This window comes from Manis pentadactyla, chromosome 8 (genome assembly GCF_030020395.1).
Source record: "Manis pentadactyla isolate mManPen7 chromosome 8, mManPen7.hap1, whole genome shotgun sequence".
Classification (NCBI taxonomy): Eukaryota; Metazoa; Chordata; class Mammalia; order Pholidota; family Manidae; genus Manis; species Manis pentadactyla.
The window spans coordinates 99,162,347-99,185,939 of NC_080026.1; the positions used below are offsets into that span (position 1 = coordinate 99,162,347).

General features: G+C 43.0%; 1 protein-coding gene across 31 annotated transcripts in view; it reads right to left on the bottom strand.

The window, feature by feature from the left end:
* KCNMA1 (potassium calcium-activated channel subfamily M alpha 1) overlaps positions 1–23,593 on the bottom strand; it is a 702,509-nt gene that overhangs the window by 246,393 nt on the left and 432,523 nt on the right. The window contains exon 6 of one of the 31 annotated variants that reach the window (XM_057506049.1): positions 4,403–4,715. The exons of the other annotated variants lie outside the window; for them this stretch is intronic. Coding sequence (XP_057362032.1) covers positions 4,672–4,715 — 44 coding nt within the window. The 3' untranslated portion in view covers positions 4,403–4,671. Of the gene's footprint in view, positions 1–4,402; positions 4,716–23,593 lie in introns of those variants that run through there. 31 annotated transcript variants of the gene reach the window in all.

Below are 23,593 nucleotides of genomic sequence, written 5' to 3' on the forward strand. Positions count from 1 at the left end.
CAAAAACACCCCACCTCACCCCATATAGAGGGATAAGCCAGGACAAGGCCCTTGCCATCTGAAAGTAGAAGGGATGAATGTTACCAGGTACCTGCAGCTTCAGGACAAGAGTAAACCAGGACTAAAGTGAACCAGGAGAGACACCCAGGAGAGACACAGAATTTATGGAGGCCCCTTTGGAGAGGCAAGCCTGCCTTTGCTTTGTCCGGAGAGTGAGCGCCCCCTTAAGGTGTGTACCCTGTGCCTCTCTCTTGCCTCACCCTAGTCCCAGCCCTGGTGCCTGCAAGGAGTCCGTCACTAAGTTCCTCTCTGAAATTGGCTCTGCATTTTCTGTCACCTGTGGCAAAAGAGAAACATGCTAGGTTATGATTGTTGTGAAATGGGGAGACCTATGAAGTCAAGTCAGAGATCAATGTTGCTTCCTAAAATTAAATTCAAGCAGCATTTTTTTGCCAGTAGCTTTGAATAAAGACTGAGAAAAACAGTGAATTATATCTTCAATTACAGTTTACAAAGAAGAGAGGCACTCCTTCCAAGTGCATGCTCTTGATTTAGCTCTCTATAAAGGCAGGAAGCAGAACGCTGATTCTGGGATCAGAAAACCATTTTCACTTGGGGCCTCAGGGGCCAAGGGATTTAGCTATGTTTAATTCTGGTGCTCAAAATTCATTTAAGGAAAACTTAGCGGATGATGATAAATTGTTTGCTTTGGGGGGATTAATTTGCCACTAGGTGCACCTTAGCTCTGTTCTGTTCTGATGCTCGAAATTACCACCAGGATAAACTTGAAGAACCAAAATCAGGGGTTGACAAAACTTTTTTTCTCTTAAGAGCTAATAATAAATACCTCAGGCTTTACGAGCCATACAGTCTCTGCTGAAACTACTCAACTTAGCCACTGAAGCATGAAAACTAGCCATAGACAATACATAAGAAAATAAGCCTGGCTATGTCCCAGTAACACCGTATTTCCAAAAATAGGCAGTGGGTCAGAATCGACCTACAGGCCAGAGCTTGTCAACCTCTGATTTAGGACAGAAACCCTTTGGAGGGAAGAGAGAATGGTGAATTTGCCAACACACGCTCTTTGAAGTTGGTAACATTAGCAGTTTCTTCTTCTGGTCCCTGCACTCATTTTAGCACCTGATACCATGCTGCTTTTATTTTCCTAACTTGATTCAGGTATTTCTAAGTCATTTCAGCCTGGGAACTCCTTGGGTTCAGGGTCTCTGCCTCTCTTCCTTGTGTGACTGTAATGCCCAGCACAGCTGGGCACACTGCAGTCACTTAAAATGATGTTTCCCTTGCTGAATGAGGGTGATTCACATCTCTTCTTTGGTATTCAAGGACTTGGAGACCTTTTTAAAATAAGAGGAGAAAGAATTTCTTCCAAAGGATGAATTGTCACCCCTCCATCGCCCCATGCGCATCATGCTTCTAGAAAGTCCTGAATAAAGCTGTTAGAGGCGTAAACCAATTTGCTCCGGCCAAAAACAAGTTAGCAGCTCCCACTTTGTGATTCCAAAGTCTTGGCTCACATGCTTATCCCAGAGATTTTTACCCATAAACATATGGCTATATAACTTCTGTCTCCTTCATATCCCTAATGTCCAGCATGTGGTACTACAGGCCTTTGTATTTTCTGTCACCTATGGCAAGAGAGAACCGTGGTAGGTTATAACTGCTGTGAAATGGGAAAACCTATCAAGTCAATTCAGAGATCAATGTTATCCTGAAATTAAATTCGAGCAGAATGGTTGTGCCAGACAGTTAAAATATCTGTTAGACAAGACTCTGTGCATTGGACTGCCTAGTTCAAACCCACATTTAGCACTACTGAGTGAAATAAGCCATCTCCAATCGCAGCTTACATTCCTCACCTCAGTTTGTCCCTAAGCACAGGGAGGTCACTGATCTGACTCTGCACGGCAGACTTCACTTACCTGACAGTTTCATTAACCTCACCAGTGTCTGCATATCTACTTTGAGTGACAGGGGATGAGGACTGAAATCTCCATCCTTTCATAGAACCAGTGCAGGACGCACAAAACTATCTGCTTAATGGTCACGTGACAACAGATACCGGCTGTAAAGTCCTTACATTGTATCACCTCACTGATGAAGATAGATCCCACTTAAGCCCTGAATCTGAATCTGTACAAAATAGCTCGTACACAACAGGAACAACCTCAGAAAAGACAAACTGCCGCAAGCTGGTTTCGCCTATGAAAATGCCTGCCAGGACATGATTAATGTGGAAACAAATAAGGTGGGTCACTGCTATATCATTAGCAATAAGTGGATTCTCTCTTCCACTATGAATGAACTGAGGTTCCACAAATGAACTGAGGATATAACTGAACAGCACACCATGTTGTTGCTTATGCTGTTTTTCTATACAGCTGCCCGAGGTGTGGGTTTGCAAATAAAATTAACCCACTGTTATTTTAGACTGATTATTCAATCAGCAGGTAAATAGGCCCTCTTTTTCCATCAGGTGCTTTCTTGTGGCCATTTCACTGACTACATTAGGGGACAAGAGAAGAAATAAATGGGCACAAGTTTCAAACCCACCAAACAAAGGGTAAGAATATAGATAAATGGAGTGACTTAATCAGTAAAAAGTCAGTGTCCTTATTACCTATCTGGTTCTTTTCTGGGAGCTATTAGGGACAGAAACACTGTAAGACATGGTCGCTAAAGAAAACAAACACAAACAAAAATAAAATCAAATGAAATAAAATAATGAAGAACAGCAACTAAGCAATCATAATAATTTACTGGAATACACTACTATGTATAAAATGAAGGTTCCTGTGGCCAGGATTCTCACCTGGCCCTGGTTGGCTGGCTCACTACACACGTGTGGGCAATAGCTTGTTATTGACTCTATATAAAGAGCTCTGCCCAGTGCCCTGGGTGAAACGGTGGCATGGCCACAAGGCTGCAGGAGAGCAGAGCAGAGGCTGGAGTGGTGGCAGCGCCGAGGACGGCTGTGCAGGCTGAGAGGCCCAGAGGCAGAGACCCACTTGCTGCACGCAGACTCGCTCCGAGTGGATGAGATTTTAATGACTAACCTGTCACCATGGAAATAAAGTTGGGTATAACCCTTTCACCCCAAGAACATTCTACTGTCATTTCTTTGGTCACACTGAATCCATAGTGAACTTGCCCAGGGCTGAAACGCATTGGTAAGGCAACTATGAAGATTTTAAGAGTGCTGAGAGCAAGGTCCACAAGTCAGAAATCCATGGATAAATGAAAAACTTTGTCAGTTGCCAAATTAAACTTCCTTTCATAATTCTTAAATCAAAACTGCTGAAAAGGACAGAGAAGACAATAAAAAACAAACACAGAAACAAAAATGTCAGATTTTTTGGAAAAGGGAGGGAGGGAGGGAGGGAAGATCTGGGAGTGCTAGTAGTAGATAATCTCTAATATCCTGTTCAAATCAAATTTTTATAATCATGTAGCTCAGTTGCTTCCAGAGGTCACTCATGAACAAAGAAATAATGCTTTAAAAAATAGCAAAAAAAGGAAAAATTTAAATTATTTCATAAATCTGCATTTTCTGTAGCTACTTTGTGCCCATGAGCAAACACTACTGCATAGGGAACACTGGTTCACTCCCATAAACCTCTTCTGCCTGGGGTCCCTGTCCTGCCCAGATGCACTTGAAAGATGAAGCCCTAGGCTTACTGAGATGCTAATTTCTGAATGATCCCACTCACACCAGGAGGACAGCTTCCCAATAAGATGTTACATCTCAGCGGCTTCACCTTGTGGAAAGATTTCTTTTTATAAATGCTAATTGCAACTCATTAATTAAGAAAGATGTTACACAGGGCAGGAAAATCACAGAGTCAGCGTATCTTGCAATTTTCTCCAGTATTTTTCATGAACCAAAAGCTTCGATCTGATGCATTTGTGTGACCTTAAAGGGCAGTACAGGAGCTGAATGTCACAGCTTCTGACTCAGAGGTCATCAAGGAGCTGATATGGAAAGGGTCTCCCAGTTTAGAAGGGGTCAAGCACCCATCCTCACAGAATTCATGCAGTACTGTGGCTAAGGGTAGACACTTTAAAGACGGGCCTGGACAAATTTATTTCTGTCTCATGTTCAAGACAGAGTGTTATTTTTCATTTTTTCATCTCAGCATCTAGGATAATACCAGGCACATAGTAGGTGCTCAATAAATGAGCTGATTAAATTTAAATCCTGGCTTTATCATCTATAAACTGTGACCCAGGGTACCTTCTGTAACCTCTTGGAGACTCTGGGAGGTGTTTTTTTTTTTTGCTTTTTTTTCTTGTAAAATGGAATACATCAGTTTGGGTTCCCTGGGAAGCAGAATCTAAGCAAGTTATTCGATTGCAAACAATTTATTTGGGAGGTGATCTCAGGAAACACCAGCAGGGGAGGGAGGTCATGAGAAAGAGATGGGAAAGAGGCAGCAATAAAGAGGTCATCCAGCAAGTATCACTGTGGATACAAGGGCAGATTCCCGCTGCCAGTGTGGAAGGTGCACGCAGAGGTGTCTTGCTGAGAGGTGAGGGACTTGAAGATTGATCCATCACAGCTAGCAGTCACCGGTTGAGGGAGCATCAGTTCCCCAGAGCTTACAACCTGGAGGCAGGTCAACAAACAGGCTCAGTGACTGGAGAAAACCCTCAGGCTAAGAAATGCTGATGCAGGCAATTCAAAATCCAGCCACCTGCAGATAGGTAAGAGCCAGGGGTTATGGATGGGACACTAACAGGGCCCACCTCAGGGGAATAATCAAACCAGCCTGGGAGGTTGTTATGAGACTTAAATGGAACAGTATCTGGAAAGGATGCATTATTACTACTGTCTGCATTATGCCTCCATTTACTGAGGGCCACGTCAGGTAGAAAAACACCGCCCCAAGGGTGTCTGAATACAGCATAGGTCCAGGGAGATGCCACATCCTGTCCTTGGAAACATGCACCAGCATATTAAAGGCTCTGAGAATTCTTTCAGTAAAGAAACTCTCTAACTAGCATTTCCCAAAGTTACTTGACCATAGACCTCTCTTTCTGTAATGCCTACCCCCATTCTGTGTAATCCGAAATTCCACAGAGAACATTTAAAGAAATGAGACCAGTGGATTTTAACCAGGAAAGCATTCCAGAATTTTCAGCTCACCCCCAAAATTTTGCTGACAAATACGTTTCCTTAGTGCCACCCAAATCCTCTGATCTCACCTTCTTCCTTGATGGACTTAAACCCACACTGATGATGGGTTTTCATTTCTCAGGCTCATGCTGGTGTTAGCTCACAATTTGAAATTACACTATCTGGGACCCACATGGACAGCTCCTATCTCCAAGGAAGGGCTCCTTGCAATCTGCCAGAAGGTGGATAGCGGCTACCATGTCCCATGCCTTTACCAGGCAGCATTACCTAATGGAAGGGAGTCTCCATCCCAGCTCTGCCACTTACTAACTTAGAGAGATTAAGTAGTCCCAGCAGCATTTGCAGGATGGGAAAATGAGTCTGGAGCACAGGTTGCTAAAGATTGAGTAACTACAGCACAAGGTGCCCAGCACTCAATGAATGTCACCTGCCTTTCAAATTGCCTCCTCTAACCCCTCCCACAAGAATCTTGATTCAAGTTCTTACTGGGTTGCCATGTGAAGAGGAAGTGGAATGATGAGAGGGTAGGAATGTTGCCTGAATAACTCAAGCCACTTAGTGAATATCTGGAGCTGCATAAAGTTGGCTGTTACTTTCTGATCTCCAAAAAGTGTGTGTGTGTGTGTGTGTGTGTGTGTATAAAGATAGATGATACACTTATATACGTACCTTCTGGTAGATATAGATCGATCTAGATCTGTATAGCCACCTATCTATAGATACATAGACAGATAAATATTTTGTTCAATAAACACTTACTGAGCATCTGCTGGTGCCAGGCACTGGCTATGTGTCTGTTTGTCAGACATCTTCCCAGCCTTGAAGGGGTTAAAGTCCAGAGAGGCAGACAGACTATACAAATAAACTCTCAAACATATAAACCTTTACAAATTGCTACAAGTGGTCACAAAGTTAACAGTATTCTATGTGGGACACTTTAAACTATATGGTGAGATTAGGCCTTTCTAATGAGGTGGCAGATCGGCAAAGAACTGAAGGTGAGACGGGGCCAACCCCAGGGAAGCAGGAGCGGGCACCGGCCAACGGAGGGAGCAGCATGTGTGGACAGAGCGCCAGCAAAGGGCAAGGGTGACACCTGGGGTGATGGGGCAGGGGAGGCGCAGCACAGAAGGCAGGAGCCCTCTGCCGTAGACCCTGCAGGCCGTAAGGAGAAGACTCATAGTTTAAGAACAAGGAAAGGCATAAAAGCTTTGAGGAACATGATCAGACTGAAAAGGATTTCAGCTTTTAAAAGACCCCTGCAAACAGTCTTGGAAGGAAGATGAGTGTGAGATTCTCAGAGCCTATTTTCCTGCCTACTACTTACTGATCTCCAAAAAGTATGATTATAATAACAGCAAACACAGTGGGTCGATTAACTTTCTCAGCATTTTTAAATAACTCATTTCATCCCTACCAAACTCTACTGGAGGTGGATAAAGTTGTTCCCATTTTACAGACACAGCAATTGAGGCACAGAGAGCTTAAATAGCTTGCCCAGGCTCACCGGCACCCAGGTGATGGGACAGTAGGCCTCCTAGCAGCAGGGAGGCAGTTTCCCCACTGTTACTGTCTGAATGGAAACAGCAAGCAGCAGCTATGCAAAGAAAGGATCAGGGGCCAAGACCTCACCCTTTAAAATATTTACCTAAGACTCAACAAAAATGGGAGCTCTAGTGCCCAAAGCGAATGTTCCAGAAGCTTGACAAAATGAAAATAATAATATAACTAATTAGTGAAGGAAAAGGATGTGTGAAAAATGTAAATCCCAACTTCACTCCTTTCATACCAGAAAGTTCATCTGTATTACATCAAATTTAAAAACAGAGTTAAGAGAAAATGTGACCCCACCTTCATTATTTTTCTGAATTGTTTTCTTAGTCACACCAGTATGTCTTAGCAGCTAAAAATTACCAAAAATTAGCATTCCTTCATTTTTCTTCCAGTTTTTTTCTGTTATGTTCATATAAACTTAAGTTTAACACTTTTATTTTTAAAACAGCATGTATAAAATGAATTCACTTTACATAAATTTTTGTTTCTCTAACATTCATTTATCTAATGCATAGAAAGATGTCTAAAATGACCTTTACCCGGTTAGCATTATTTTTATGTTGTTTTAGTTTGTTTTATGTATTCTTCTTTGTATTTTTTGTGTTGCTTCCATTTCTTTCAAACGTGTCATTTTTATGAAAGTTATAAGAGGATTGCTCTGAAAAATACGTAATTAAGATATCCAGATTTCTTTTACTCTGTCCCATAAAACATAATCTTCATGTTGGAATAAAATAAGAGCTTCCTTATTTTAGAGGTTTGGATGCTTTTTTATGGTTTCTGGGCTGCAATGTACCAACCAAAAAACAAAGCCCCTCCTCCTGTCCTGAGCTAGGGAGGGCCACTGTCTGGGAGGTTCTGAGTAGGGCGCTGCGCTGTCCTCCAAGCCCCGCTGCCTTTAAAGGGAGCAGAGTCCTGGCACCTCCTGGGGCACCAGTGCAGTGAGCTGTGGCCTCCGGACATCTGCATCACTAATGCCCCAGCAAGGTCCTTCCACTCAGCGATGAGCTGCCTCCCTTTCCACTGCCTCTGATGCCCTGTGGGTCAGGGGCAGGAGGATATGAGCTGGGAGAACTAAGGGTCTGGACTAGACATGCATTTATTCACATCAAAGGAGTGTAAGCAGGTCCCACACAGGGAAGTGATCAGACTATAACAGGCTGAGAGAAAGCAATCAGCAATAACTGGCAAGATAGAGGTGAGAGTGAACACAGGAAAATACATTCAGAGAGAAGGAAGTCCAAGTCAGGTCATCCTCCTCAGGAACCTCCTTTGAGGTAAAAGGGCTGCAAGCAATGAGGGAAAAATGAAGCAGGCTGAGCAAGAGAACAACAATGACCCTCGCCATTGGCTTAGGATTAAAAAACATAATATTTCCTTTGATCTCACAGTAACTCCGTTAGGGAGCAAAGCCAAGATCTCATCCCCATCTTAGAGGTGAGTAGTCCAAGGTCAAGCAGACTGAGAGGCATCCCTGTCTGAACCACAACTGCTCTCTGAACCCATATCCAGGGGTTTATTTGCCTGATCACTGGGCTGTAGGGTCTCCTCTCTCTCTCCCTCCACCTTCTCACAGAAGTGACAGTTGTAGGAATCAGATATGCCCTGCAGTGCCCCCCGTGGATCCTAGCCTGCTCCTAACTCTTACCCTTGCTAGCTTCGTAACAGGGGTCAAAACCATGCTGACTTGAAAAACTTGGTGGAAATCCCATTTATGGCTTCCTAATAAGCTGTCCTGTGCAGCTCCTTCATTTCCAAGGGAGGAAGGATTCCAGGGGAGGTTAAATTTCTTGCTTGGGTTTAATGCAAGTCAAAGTCAAACTTTGGTAGTTGCCCAGGTATAATTTCAAGGGAAGAAGGGTTCAAGGTGACAGCTCTCTATGGGAGAAAGAGCTGGGTAGGATATTATTCTGGATATCGCAAGCTGGCCAACCAATGTGTAATGAGTAATTCTCACACCCCTCACAGAACTGTGCCAATAACCTTGACCAATAGCACACCAACCCTCCTATCAATGCAGGTTTAGTGAAAGACATTATCCATTAAAAATCACAACATTTCATAAACTTCCTGTTGTGTGTTTTTTTTCCCCATGCTTTTCCAAAGCAACTGGCTTGGTATATAAATTGCACTGTGTGCTAAAGAATATATGACGCAGCTGTGAATTACAAGGTCATAATTTTACCAGCAATTTTAGATGCTGCCATAAACCATCCAAGGTCTGAAGAGAGTTCTAATACATTTTGATTTTTTTTCCTAAGCTACCAGAATGGCATTGCTAAGCCAGTTATTAAAAGATACTTCATTTTTTGCTTTTGTTTTAGGAAAACAATAGTCCAGTATTGCTGACTCTTACCTTCTTTATTTTCTGTTATACTGTATCACTGCCTTTTCTCTTCTTAAATTACTGGCCATCTAGCCTTAGATTGATGTTCCCTTAGCCTTCTTGCAAGAAAGATAAGCTTCTGCTGGACTATGAACGAGCGAACTTCCCAGGGCAGTGCAATTTTTGCCTAGGGCTTGCTAAGGGGATGCAGGCATGACCAGGTGGCCCTGTTCAGTGTGACATGGAAACAGTTCTCTGGCATCTTCAGTCATTACCTTCCTGCGCCCTTCAGCCTGAGTTCCACCTACTTCTGGGCTTTTCCTCAAGTTTTTAGGCCCTTGTTTATTTGCAAGTACTAACTCAGTTTCTCTTGCCCACCCTCCCCTTCTGTAGCTAGCAAAATTCTACTTTAGACTCCAAGAACCAAAACAAAAGCCACTTCTGTTGGAAGGCCTTCCCCGGCACATGCTGCTGTGGCCAGAGCACTCGGCTGCCGCACTCAGCACAGTGCACTGCAATTCTTTACCTACTGCTCCCCAACAAATACACTCACAAGCCTGCATCCCATTCCTTTTGCTCGTTCATTCCATATGATTCCATATGAAGGGCTCCTTTTAGTCACTCCACTAAGATTTTACATGGTGCCTGGAACATAGCAAGTGCCTAATAAGTATCTGTTGAGTGAAATAAAATGGAGGGGGGTGGATAGGTGGGTGAATTCCATCTACTGTGCATCTGTAGGAGGTGGTCAAAGAGAAGGACCATATGGGGTAACAGGGATGGCTCTGCTCCAGTTCCCCAACCTTCCCCAACGACCCAGGCTGGCCTGCCTTCCTGGGAGCAAATCCACTCGTTTACTGTCACCACCACTGCAGAGCCATCAGCTACCCCCCATATAAACTGAACTATCCACACTAACCTACTTCTTGGTTCCCCAAAGCAGCATGAGACTTCCTCCCCCTGCTCACTTTTTTCTCTTTTCTGGATCCCCTTTCCCCACATCTCCATTTGAACAAACCCCACCCACGCTTTAAGGCTCAACTCAAATCCCATTCTCCCAGCAAGTGCATGGCATCACATCTCCCTGCTGTCCACACAAAGCTCTGTACTAGCACACATGTGGCTCCTAACCACACACAGTTCACCCAATCTGAACTCACCCCAAACTCACTGGCGGCACTGAGAATGCAGGGGCCTGCGATGGCTCTTATACCACAGGGGGAGTCTGACTGGTGAAAAGGCCGCTGATTCTAGTCCTGGCCATGCTTCCGACTAGTTGTGTGACACTGGGCCAATCCCAGACATCTTGGAACACCCATCTCTGCACATCAAGCTGGGGCAAACAAGAGCACCTACCTCACAGAGTCAATTAGATACAACAGTGTTCACGAATGGTTTCATGGAGATGAATATCAGAGAAGTGAGGTGCATCTTGTAAACAGGCATGAACAGACTCGAGCAGTCCTGACAGGCCCCTGTTTCTGTTAGCCACTGAGGTCCTCCTTTCCTATGTTATATTCCCGTGGCACTGAGCTTCCTTTCAAACTAAAAACTGAACACTCAAGCAGGAGATTCAACAATGCATAATTTTGATATGCTTTCACTCTTACTGTGAAATATACACAGGTTGCTGACACTCTGCTCTTGATTTACAAGCCTATTTTTCTAGGAGGTCCCATCCCTCTAAGGCTCCTTCATCCACTCAATTTGGGCAGCCACAGGCTTGGCATGTACTGTCCATCAATGGAAACTGTCTGCCTGCTCCACAGTCCTTGCCCACATGATGGCCTTCGAGGACAGGTGTGGGGTAGTGAAATAAATAACAGCTGTTTCACTGATGCCTGTATTCAGTCATTCACAGAAAGGTGAGGAGGACAAAGAGGATTTTCCATTTGGACTCATTGGTATATCCCCCTGGCTTTAATATTCGTTACTGCATTATACCAAAACAAGATACCTGATCTGAGAAAGTCAGGCACACTAGATTCTATCATGCAATTACTGTCCTACTAAGTTGAACTCAATTATGGGTATAGATATGTGTGTTTCATGTAATCAACACATGGATAATGTGTGAATTATATCCAAAGTAAAAAGTACATTTGCATGCATTACAATGCATATCTTCTCATGTTTACTCATCAGTGTTGTTTAATGTTTATTCATTCCCATGTTATAGTTACTCATCAAAGATTTTAGGCTTCCATTGCAGACGGTATTTTGAATTCCCATATCTATAACTAGATTAAGCTACTCTAGGTGGAAATTGTATCTTAGATTGCACACGACACCTCGCATGACAAGCACAGTGCCATGATCAACACATTACGTGTTAAATGAATCATTTATTCATCTCAAATTGCAGTCCCAAATTCTCCTCTTTTTTCTCTCTGTTTTTTTTTCAAAGCCTCAAGAGGCATTCTGACTCTACTCAAATTGTTATTGCTTTGCGCCCTGTTAAAGGGACCCAAAATTGGGACTCAGGGTGGCCCAGTTCCAAGCCTCCTCTTATGTAAAGAGAACTATAATCCTCTGAGCAGGGAACTGTAAAACTGACAGCAGCTAAGGGAATCATTTCCCCATGCAGCTAATGCTGTGGACCCAACAGTTCCATAAGCAAATAAAATCTCTCTGACAATTAAGTTGCTGTTTAAGGCCATTTGTTCTGGAATCCCCACAAATACTCTTAAAGATTGCAAAATTGTTGATGATGAAGAAATAGACTACTAGCTAGAGTATAATAGTTTACTGAATTAAGACAAACCAGGAACAAACATGAATGGTATCATACAAAAACCTTTAAAGGATCTAATTTCATCCTACTTCCATTTTTACTAGTATTTTTCTGGACTGTTTTCCATTGTCAAGACAGAAAATAGGGAGTTTCATTGTTTTCTGGCTACAATGTAGAGATAACATGTTTGCCTCTCTTTTTTTTTAAATTATTTTTTATTTTGGTATAATTAATTACAATTCATGAGCGACATTGTGGTTACTAGACTCCTCCCATTATCAAGTCCCCACCACATACCCCATTAAAGTCACTGTCCATCAGTGTAGTAAGATGCTACAGAGTCACTACTTGTCTTCTCTGTGCTATACTGCCTTCTTCCCCATGCCCCCACCTATATTATGCGTGCTAATTGTAATGGCCCTTATTGCCCTTCTCCCTCCCTTCCCACCCACCACCCCCAAGTTCCTTTCCCTTTGGCAACTGTTAGTCTATTCCTGGGTTCTGTGAGTCTGCTGCTGTTTGTTCCTTCAGTTTTTCTTTGTTCTTATACTCCACAGATGAGTGAAATCATTTGGTACTTGTCTTTCTCTGCCTGGCTTATTTCACTGAGCTTAATACCCTCTAGCTCCATCCATGTTGTTGCAAATCATAGGATTTGTTTTCTTCTTATGTGTTTGCCTCTCGTTTTGATCAAGATGAAGACTGGGAAGATGCAAGCCAATGAAAGGAGCTACAAATTTTTTTTCTAAATCTTTCTCTTTAATCTCTAAGGAAGTTTATCTAAAAATCCATTGGCACTCTCCAATGGGCAGGGAATGAGAGTGAGAACTAGCAGAAAGTTTTTGACCAGTAGATAGGCAAATAAACATAGAGATAGTGGGCAAATCACTCCATTTACATTGATTTTCCAATCTGCAAATAGGGAGTGTTTGAAAGATGCTTGTGACATTTGGAAGGTGTAGTCTAGAAAGCCCCAGTTAATTTCAGACTGCTTCACATGCATTAATGAAATGGACTATGGGTTTCTTATTTACTACTCAGTCCTGACTCGTCCTTCAAAGAACTGACCTGCTGAGGATAATGCTCCTGTCTCCTCCCAGTGACTAATCATCATTACAACTGCCAAGAGAGTCTGGTCATACCGACTCTGTTTCCCAAAGTACAGAAGTAAATTTTCCTATTTTACAGATACAGGAACTAAACCCCACAAAAACCTCCAAAGAAGGATGCACCAGGGACCCAATTACTCTCTTCTAAGACATACTCTCCTTCACTATTTTCTGTGTGGGTGATGGCACCACTGATGGGGAGATATCCAAGCCCAAAACCAGTCATTCTAGATTTTTCCTACTCCTTCATCCTCCACATATCCATCTGTCACAAAGTGTCTCAGGGTCTTCCTCCTGAATATTTCTCTACATTTTCCTCTCTGCTCCTTAACTCCTGCTTCTGCCTTACAGAACACACACACTCATGACTTCTCCCTGTAACTCAGAAGTGGCCTCAAGTAGTCCCTTGTCTCCAGCCTAACTCCTCCCAGTTTCTCCCCACATTGTGCTCTCCACACTCTTCCCTGTAGACTACAGGATTCTTGAAGATTTGCAGGGAGACTATTCCAAGATCATCAGACTTGCACATTTCAAACTCCCTCACATAATACTCAAAGTTGTGGCAGACCTGGCCCCTGACTGCTGTGGCTGCCTCTCCAGGGCCCTGTCCTCATCACATTCGGGTCCCATTAAAGACACTGCTTCTGAACCTTTCCTCTCGCAGCTCCTTGCCTATCCCTGGCCATCACTTACTCACCATTCAGGCACTGATGCAACCAACATCATCCCCATGAAACTTTCTTGTCCCTCTAGAATAGAACTGACCATTCCCTTGCTGTGCAAAGCGTAGGTTACTTCATCTATATTTTTATTATACTTATTTTTTTATATGTATCTTCTTCAGTTCGATGCTAAACTGTCTGGGAATAGACATTGTGTCTTATATCTACTTTGTGTCCATTACCTGGTACAGAGCCTAGCCCAAGACAGGTACCCAATAGATGCTTGAACAGATGAATGAATCAATTAATTAAAAATGTCATGAAACCTTTACCATTAACCTACTCCTATTACAGGGTTTGGTACATTATGGCCCATGGGCCAGATTGAGCCTGTCGCCTTGTTCTGGATAGCCTGCAAGCTAAGAATGGTTGGGTTTTTTTCTTTCTTTACATTTTTTAATAATTGGAAACGATTAAAATAAATTTTCATAGAACATGAAAATTGTATGAAATTCAAATGTCAGTTTCCATGAATAAACTGATTCAGCCACATCAACGCTTCCATGCGTTGTCTATGGCTGCTTTCCCGCAACAAAGGCAGAGTGGAACGGTTACAACAGAGACTGTATGGCCCCCAAAGCCTAAAACATTTACAATCTGGCTTGTTAGTGAAGCATGCTGATCCCTATCCTAGAGAATGGAACATGGGCACCCTTATCATTTTGTTATTCGTGCCATTGTTCATTCAACGGATACTGACTGAGTATCTACTATGCTTCGAGGGTTCTGCCAGATTCTGGGGATAAAACCTAGAGCTAAGAAAGATACCTACATGATCGAACTCGCAGTCGGGGTCTGCAGCAAGAGAAAGAGGCTAATCAAATAATCCCACAAGTACCTTTGCAATTATAACTCTGATGAGAGCAAAGAAATGGTAACCCTCCATTACACATAGTTATATAATTATTAAAGATTGTCAAATCAGTGCTCACACTGTACGCGCTAAGGCGGCTCTCTCAACCTCCGGCTTTTTCCATCCTGAGACTCTACCTTCCCGATTGGGTTTCTCTGTTCGACTGACTTGTGCCCAGCTTCTGCTCCCTGTGTGACACTCATCTTCTATAATCTCATCACCTAGAGCAAGGTCTGACACATGGGAGACACTCAGGCATCATCACTGAATACATGAAAATCAATTAACTAGTGACAGAACTGTGGGCAAATTCCTTGGCTCCCAAGTAAAATGAAGGACTCGGTGTGCTCAAGTCCTCCCAGTTTTGCACTCTGCAATTCCTCATGTCCTTCGAGCTGGCCCCCATCTGGCTTTCTGATTCACTCATTTCTGTGGGCATAAAGCAGCCTCCCTCTGCCTCTGCAGCCTGATGCATCGTCTCCTAGACGACACGTGACCCCTGCTCAAGGCAGTGCAGCCTGCACCAGCCCAATCCGGAGCCCACTGCTGACAGACAGCAGAGTGCACCTCGGGATTTCAGCCAAGGTCTGCTCAAGGTCTTTATAAAGGGTGGCCAGACCAAACATAACACCAGCAGAGAACAGAGATGACATGGCTTTATAAATTGGCCTGTTAGAGTTAAGAATCATGAAAGTTTCCTTTCTATACCCATTTTTAAACTGCAACTTCAAGATGGGTGGCTATTTTAACACACACACACACATATATACACATGCTACTGATCATGTTTTAAAGATCCTGGAACATAATGAGCTCTGAAAATCAGATTCCAGGATTACTTCATAGCTCTTTCCCCCTCTGGAATCAGATGTTTTCCTTTGGCATCTAAACCCCATGGAAGTGGTTTGGACAAAAGGACATTTGCACCCGTGGCTCTTTGTTTTCCTTGCACTGTTAACTACCTGGTTCTACAGCCGCCACAGCCAGATAATCAGAGTGCTTCTTAACCAGCCTCACAGGCTCCCAGGATTCCTCTTAGTCTTGGAATAACAGAACCAACTGTGTGAACGCGTTTCCTCCTTAAAAATCCTAAACTTGCCCTATGACACTAGGGCACCGAGAGCTCCCTCTCCTTGGGGCATAGCTCCCACCCTTATTCCAGTTTCTTCCCATCTTGTTTGCCATCTGAAATAAATTTTTTTCACCTTTGTTGAGATGAAGTCCAGCCAAGGAGTCAAAAAAAAAAAAAGACAAATGTCATAACAGAAAAAAAATCAGGCTTTCTCTTCCCTAAAAATGAGCTGATAGCAGGAATGACAATTCAGGATAAAAATAGTCACTACTTTTTTTTTAGCTTCTTTTCATATTATTCTGCACTTGCTGGGCAACCGAAAGCATATCATATGAAAGCTCTATTATCTTCCACAGAAATGACCTCTGGGACTCACCCAGTGGTAATACGATGCTAACTCGCCTCCCAGGAGGAAAGAATGAAATAGTAACACAACACTAACACAGTGCAGTCCTCATCTAAATACTGCAGTTCTGGTTCATATATCAGCGCCGCTTTACTGGGACGTGCGTATGAGTATTATGACAGCACTCAAAGTTATTAATAAAGTTCCTATTACCGTTTAGGTTTGACAAACATATCTAGGCAGAATCTGTGCGTTCTTTCATTTTCTGACGCTGACAGCTTGACATGCAAAAAGGAAAGTGACAGATCCTTCAATATTTCTTTCAAATCCAAAACCAATTCAGTCAAAAGAATCTTACTAGGCTTAAAACGATTATATAAACAATTGAAGACGGTCTTTTTTTTAAGTGAAACAGGTAATGTCTTTACTCTGGAGTCAGGCTAGCGTGCCTGCTCTCCACCTGCCTTGGAAGTCCATTGAGATTTGGTTTCGTACAGAGAGTGGTTTCAGCGCATGCTCAGTCTGAATACATATGTTTACTTTTCAAAACTCTCCCTGACCTGACATTTGCGTTTTTTAGGCTCTTCCACATAATATGAGGACGTTTTGAGGGACATGTTATCTTCTAAGAGCTAAAAACTTAGGGCCTATTTTGGCCAAAGTTAATTAAGTAGGAATCAAGAGAACTATTTCCTTTCCCTGGGTTTCATTTCTACTTTCTCTCACTAGGCGGCAGAAGTGCACAACGAATCTTCTCAGAACAGAGGCTGGAAAATGCAGTTTTGCTGACGAGAGCATTGGGGAGGGTTCTGAGCCCTGTGGGAAGAGGACAGGCACTTGGGCAGGTCAGTCCAGGGGAAAGCCTGTGACATCTGGATTTCCCACAGGTCCCCTTGCGCTTGCCATGGGGCCTGCGTCCCTCCTCTCCACCAGACCAGGGGAGAGAAGCAAAGGCTATTGCCTAAAATGAATAAAAAACAAAATATGGGAATAAGTCCTCAATGTGCACTTTGCTCCAACCTGTAACATTTGAAAAACACATCAGAGTGTTTTAAGTTACCCAAGATACTCATCTACCACATTAAGAACATTTATTTGTTGATCTGCTGTATCCCATTTGGAGTTGTCAGCAGATGCCAAGTTACATAGGCTTGATAATGGCACTGGACAATAGAGGTGATCAGAAGGCAAATCATCTAAGATGACCATTTCCTAGAGAGAAGACACCAGAATTCCCTGTGTCCCAAGCAGAGAAAAAATGCTGCAAACGATACCAGTTTCTAAGGGGCAAGTCACTGCAGCCAAAATAATTGATCTGGAAGGGGAGAATGAAGAGGAGGGGAGAAGAAGGGGGAGGAGGAGGGTGGAGAAGGTACTACTGGACACTGAGAAGGCATCTATATGGCAAGAATCAGACAAAGGTGATCAACAGCCACCCTTTTAAGAAGGGCATTCATTCCCCGGCTAGAAGTAGCCTTCCTCTGGCATGCTTCACTCATTTGTTATCTTCCTGTCCCTGCAAGCCTGTGGGTTTGCAACCTAGGGTGGATAGACCTGTCCTTCCCAGAGTAGGGGAAAGATACCTAGTCATAGTTTAACTCCAAGCCCAGCACAGCAATTAGCACATCATACTTGTTTTAAGGTTTGTTGAGTGGATGAGTAAAAACAGATGGTAATAATAACAATGACAATATTTCATTAGGGCTGAGATTAGGGTAGAGCAAGTGAGATCCCCAGGGGAGAAAATGAAAGGACATGCTCACTTTCAGGGCCACTGCCTCCCCCTAGTTCCCTTTTTATAACCGATGCCAGTTTTGTTTATATCCTTTGTCTCTTTGATACGGCTTTCGAAGATTTCTGCCGTCACATATAAGGGCTAGTCCTGAACAGTGAGTACCTCGTGGTAATTAAAGAGTCTGAAATCACAAAGACCTGAGTTCAAATCCGTGTTGCACCACTTGCTAAAATCACACAGCTAAGGAGACAGTTCACCTCCTTAAATTCTAGGTTCTTTTATTTTATAGGGCTGTTAAGAGGATTAAATGTGATAGGCATTTAAGGAGCTGGGTCCAACAAATGCTACCTTATACATGGTAGCTATAACAATAAGAACAATAAGCAATAGCAAAAGTTAAGATTTTAGTGTATTATTACTATTACCTTTCTACATGATTTCAGAGGAAAGTTCATGCCCAGTTTATCAAAACTGATTAGGAGCTACTGTGTGCAAAACACTGTGCCAGACATTTAGCGGAATATAAAAGAATGGAGCAGCAAATCTAGAGATCAGATCACAGACTTTCTGTAAAGAGCCGGATAGTAAATCTAGGCTTTACGGGTCACGGGGTTTGTCTCATTGCCAAATATGTAGATGAATGGGTGTAGCTGTGTTTTAATACAACTTCATTTACAAAAACAGTGGGCCAGGTTTGCCAACTCCTAATCTAGTTGATGAACCAGAACACGTACATATTACTTATAAAAAGATGACATCAGAAGACTGCCCATGAGTGATTCAGATAATAATGGTTTTAGAAGAGCAATCACAACCGGTCGAGTTCAGGTGAGTAGAGAGGATGGGTGAGCACCTGCTAGAAAGGGCAACTACCAAGGTCATGGGGCGGCGTTGATGTATCTGCGATCGGGGAGGGAGTGGCTGGCCAGGAGTTCTGGTTGGAGACAACAGGAGAGAAATTCACAGAGGCAGGGTGGGGAGGGAGGCTGAGTGGGAATATAAAAAACAAAGACTGTGAGACAGAGTTCTTACAAAAAGGAAGAGTTTGCTGTGCCCCCAATCTGGCGGGGGGGAAGTTGTAAGTGAATGGTACCCTTTGTGATGTGGGTTGCTAAATTCTTATCTGGCCTTTCGAGAGAAGTCTGAATTTAACAATTGCCACATGGGAGCATAGAGATATCATACTGGTATTTAGTAATTATCTCAAGTAATACAATGTATTTTGTTAAAAATGGGGCTCTGTTCATCACCCATCGTTTTCCCTTACTATTGCCAGCAGGCCTGGGCATCTGGCTGTCACTACGTAGGATGACTGGGAGAGAATGTTTGTTAAAATAAACTATGCTGGGGGTGGAGAGGGGTCAGCCCTAAGGGAACCCTTCCCTGGAGGAGTGAGCAGAGGGACTCTATCCCGGGGGGAGGGATGTCAGGCTTGAGGGCAGGGAAGGGTGGGAACTGGGCCTGGGATCTCTCTCCTCCCTTCTTCATCCCAAATCTCTAACACATCTGCTTCCTATTTTCCTTAATGTGTCAATTCTATCCCAATTCCAGGGATTTTAGAAAGAAACATCAAGCCAAACTGGTTCTGGAAAAATAGTAGTGACTAATAAACACAAGCAAAGGGTCTTACTCTCACTAGTAACCCAGGACTTAGAATACCTTAGAATGGGATCATGTATGGGACATTAGAAGTCTTTCTAAAGAGGGCTTCTATGTTCAAATTGAAATGATAATGTGAAATATCACATGCTGGGTGTATCTCAAGATGCAAATGATTCAGATTTTAATTTCAAAAACATGCTGAAGTAAGGGATTACATCAATAAAATTAAATGATATTTTGGTACACAAAAACAGTAAGGTGCACTGGAATGCCAGAATCCTGGAAACTGGCATAACAGCCACCTCTAGAATTCAAGTTCCACCTTGTGCTAGGCTTGACCACTGGTTCCCAAAGGGTGGCCCCAGACCAAAAACATCAGCCATCGCTTGGGAACTTGGTAGCAATGCAAATCCTCAGGGCCCACCCCATATACTGAATCAGGAACTCTGGGAATGGGGCCCAGCAATCTGCATTTTAACCAGTGTGATCCTGATACATGCTACAGTTTGAGGATCATTGTTCTATCCAGAACATGTAGTGTCCATGTTCAAAAGCAACTATCCTCAATCATGACCAGAAAGTCTGATTCAGTGGGTCTGGGAAGGGACTTAAATATTTTTCTTTTTAAGTTTCTCAGGTAATGCAGGTATGTTCCTGATTTAAGAACCACCACTGTGCAGGGCTTCTCAACCCTGCACGTGTTGAAATTACCCAGGGAACTTTAAAACATTCTGGTGGCTGAGTTTCACCCCAGCAGTTCTGATGTTTGGTCTGAAGTATAATCTGGCTAGGGGGAAGTGTCAAAACTCCCCAGGTGAAAGAAGATGTGGTACATATACACAATGGAATATTACTCAGCCATAAGAAAGAAACAGATCCTACCATTCGCAACAACATGGATGGAGCTAGAGGGTATTATGCTCAGTGAAATAAGCCAGGTGGAGAAAGACAAGTACCAAATCATTTCACTCATATGTGGAGTATAAGAACAAAGGAAAACTGAAGGAACAAAACAGCAGCAGAATCACAGAACCCAAGAAGGGACTAACAGTTACCAAAAGGAAAGGGACTGGGGAGGATGGGTGGGAAGGGAGGGATAAGGGCGGGGAAAAAGAAAGAGGGCATTACGATTAGCATGCATAGTGCGTGTGGGGCACAGGGAGGGCTGTGCAACACAGAGAAGACAAGTAGTGATTTTACAGCATCTTACTACGCAGATGGACAGTGACTGTGAAGGGGTATGTGGGGGGGACTTGGTGAAGGAGAGAGCCTAGTAAACATAATGTTCTTCATGTAATGATACAAAAAGAAAAAAAACTCCCCAGGTGATTCTAATATTACTACCAAATATAATATACGCTAATATGTAACTGTATCTAATATACATGTTAGTAGGTGTAAGAATCACCTGGGTAATTTATTCAACCAAATTCCTCAGCCCCCCTCCCCTAAAGAGTCTATAGATTTTGGGTTGGGCCTGAGAGTTTTCATTTCTAATGAGCTCTCAGGTGATAGGCTGGCCTGCAGACCACACCTCAGTGGCTCTGCTCTAGGAGGAAGATGCTTCCTGGTTAGATATCTGAAATCTCCTTTGGGTTGGGATGGCCAACTTTCTTCCCTCTGTTCCTCCTCTGAATTCCTGTACATTTATGATTCTTCCTTATAAATATTCACCCAATTAAATTATCAACCTCTTAAAGGCAAGCTCTATGTTTTCCCCTTCTGGGCTATTCCTAGGAATCAGTGGCTTGCACAGAGAAAGTGTTCAGTTGAAGAAGTGCAGCAGCGTCTCGGAGCTGCCTCCTGGTGCTCATGTGCTTCCTACCTGATCTGCTAGCCAGGTCAATCCATCATGGCCCTGATCTCATCGAGAAAAATCAGGGCATCTATTTTTTGAAGCTGATACCAAGGTAAATATATATCCGGTCATAGAGATATAGGTTGCCCGAGGAGGCTGTTCCAATAACACTCCAGTTGAAGCACAGCCATCTGGGAAGGTTTTGGCATCTATGAAAACCTACCACTGAATTTGTCCCTTGAAGACATTCATTTAAAAATGTTATTTCCAATTTGGCATGTAACAGAGCCATGCAAGTCAATGAGGATTTAGAATCTCTGCTACCTACAGAAGGCCTCTTATTTAAAGCATGTCCCTGGCAAAGCAATATCAAGGGAACACAACCTGAAATCTCTTATAGGGGAATAATTTCTCTAGAAGCAGTTTTAGCTATAGCAGCTACCAGAACAGCAATCAGCAACCTGAAAAAATACCTGGACCTTTAGCATTCCACTTTGCTGTGGCTGCCTTCCTTCGGGGTCCAGACAAAGGAGCAGAACTCGGTGAGTTTATTTCTCTTGCCACACTACCACCAATCTAGTCCCAGAGCTATTATCAAGATGCCTGGTGCCACGGAAGCCACCCCCCAAATAAGCTCAAGCAAAGAGTAGAGCACGTAATCACTAACATGGAACTACTTCAAGATGGACTAACAGCAGTACCATGTCTTATTTTTATTTGTTTGGCCATTTGTATAGAATAAACCAAGAGGCTCAGAAGAGGGGGCTAGTAAAAAAGGGGAAAAAAAGAGTGGTATTTTAGGTAAAAATAAAAAAGGAATTTGGAGGCTGGTAAGAAATAGAAATTGTGTTAACTTAATTTTTCCAAAACATGGAAATTCTTCTTAATTTCCCTTCTCACCTGGGAGTACCAATGAAATTCTGTTGGAGAGAATTTTGTCAGGGGACTGGAGCAAAGAAGAAGCGGGGCTCACTATTTGATCCGATTGGGCAAGACAGACTAATTTTTTTGAAGTGTAACTATTACGGCTAGTCAATTTTACAGTTTGAGAGACAGCATAATAAAGTACAAAGGAACATGGACCTTGGAGGTAGATTGCCTGGATCAAAATCCTGCTCTTCCTTTTATTTACTATGTGACTCTTATCAAGTTACTGAACCTCTCTTGGCCTGTAAAATGGGGCTAAAAATGGTCCCTATGTTATATTATTGTTTAGAAAATTACCTGGGATAATTATAAATTGTACATGTATTTGCACATACATACCTATATGTAATATGAACACAGCCAACACTACTCTGGTTACAGAAGCACTTTCTCTTTTAGGGTGTCCTCTCTCTCCCTCTCTCTGTTCTCAAAGACACCTGACCCCAAAAATGGTGGCCACACCTTTTCTTTTATTTTACTGTTATTATTTGAAATAAAACCACTGAATACAGGGAAGGGTTGACTTGGAAGGTGTTGGGCTTACGGAATCTAGATATCCAGCCATATCAGGTTGTAGACATGACCTCGGGGGGCTCTCGAAGGCCCTTCCTTCCAGACCTTGGGCACTGGGACCAGGAACCCCTTTGAAGGGGGGAGACGGTGAGTTCAAGCTCACAGTGATTGAGTCAAGTCAAGTGATCAGATGCTAATACCTTATGGGAGCGCACAGTGAGCCTAATCAGATGCCAATACTTTATGGGAGCGCACAGTGAGCCTACTCCACCCCACTAGCCACAAACTGCCCATTGGAGCCATTTGTCTCCCTTCTTTCCCTCCGGTTTACTTTTCTCTCACTAACCGAGCAAATTCCAGGATAGTCCTGTAGGGGGAGCCAGAAACCTTTGCTTTGAGAGCCCAAAAGGCCATGGCAGCAGCAATAAGAGACCAGAGGAAATAGGGGTTAAAGCCAGGCCCAGGGTCTCCGTGTTGTCTTTTTTTTTTTTTTTTTGTCTGCAGAGCCCTTAAATAATGTAATTTGGGTAGGGTGGTAGGAAGTTTCATTTTGATGGTGTGCTAATGATCTCTCTACATCTGTTCAGGTAAGAAATTTTCTTCTTCTCATAGACTTTTTACCATTGGTCCTTGCACAAAAAAATCACTTCAGTAAACATTTGTTAAAATTCCACTGTTCACAAGATGTGCAAAAAATAGAAATTCATAGTGTGTTCTGTCAGAAGACACACTCTGGAGCAGTGTGGTCCAACAGAACTTTCTGTGATGATAGAAATGTTCTGTACCTATGCTGTCCAAGATCACAGCCACTAGCCACATGTGCTATTGAGTACTTAAAATGTACTAATATGACTGAGAAATGGAGCTTTTATTTTATTTTGATTAGTCTACATTTAAATAGCCAAATGTGACTAGTGGCTACCACATTGGACAGCACAGTCCAGACTAGAAACTCCTGCCACTTGAAATGTGGTCCCCAGACCAGAAGCACAAGCATCGCCTGGGAACTGGTCTAACTGCAGAATCTCTGGGTTCACCCAGACCTACTGAATCATAAACTACATTCTGACAAGATCTCCTGGTGCTTCGTATGTACTTGGAAGCTTGGGAGGCACTCATTTATGGAGAAATTAATTCAACATTC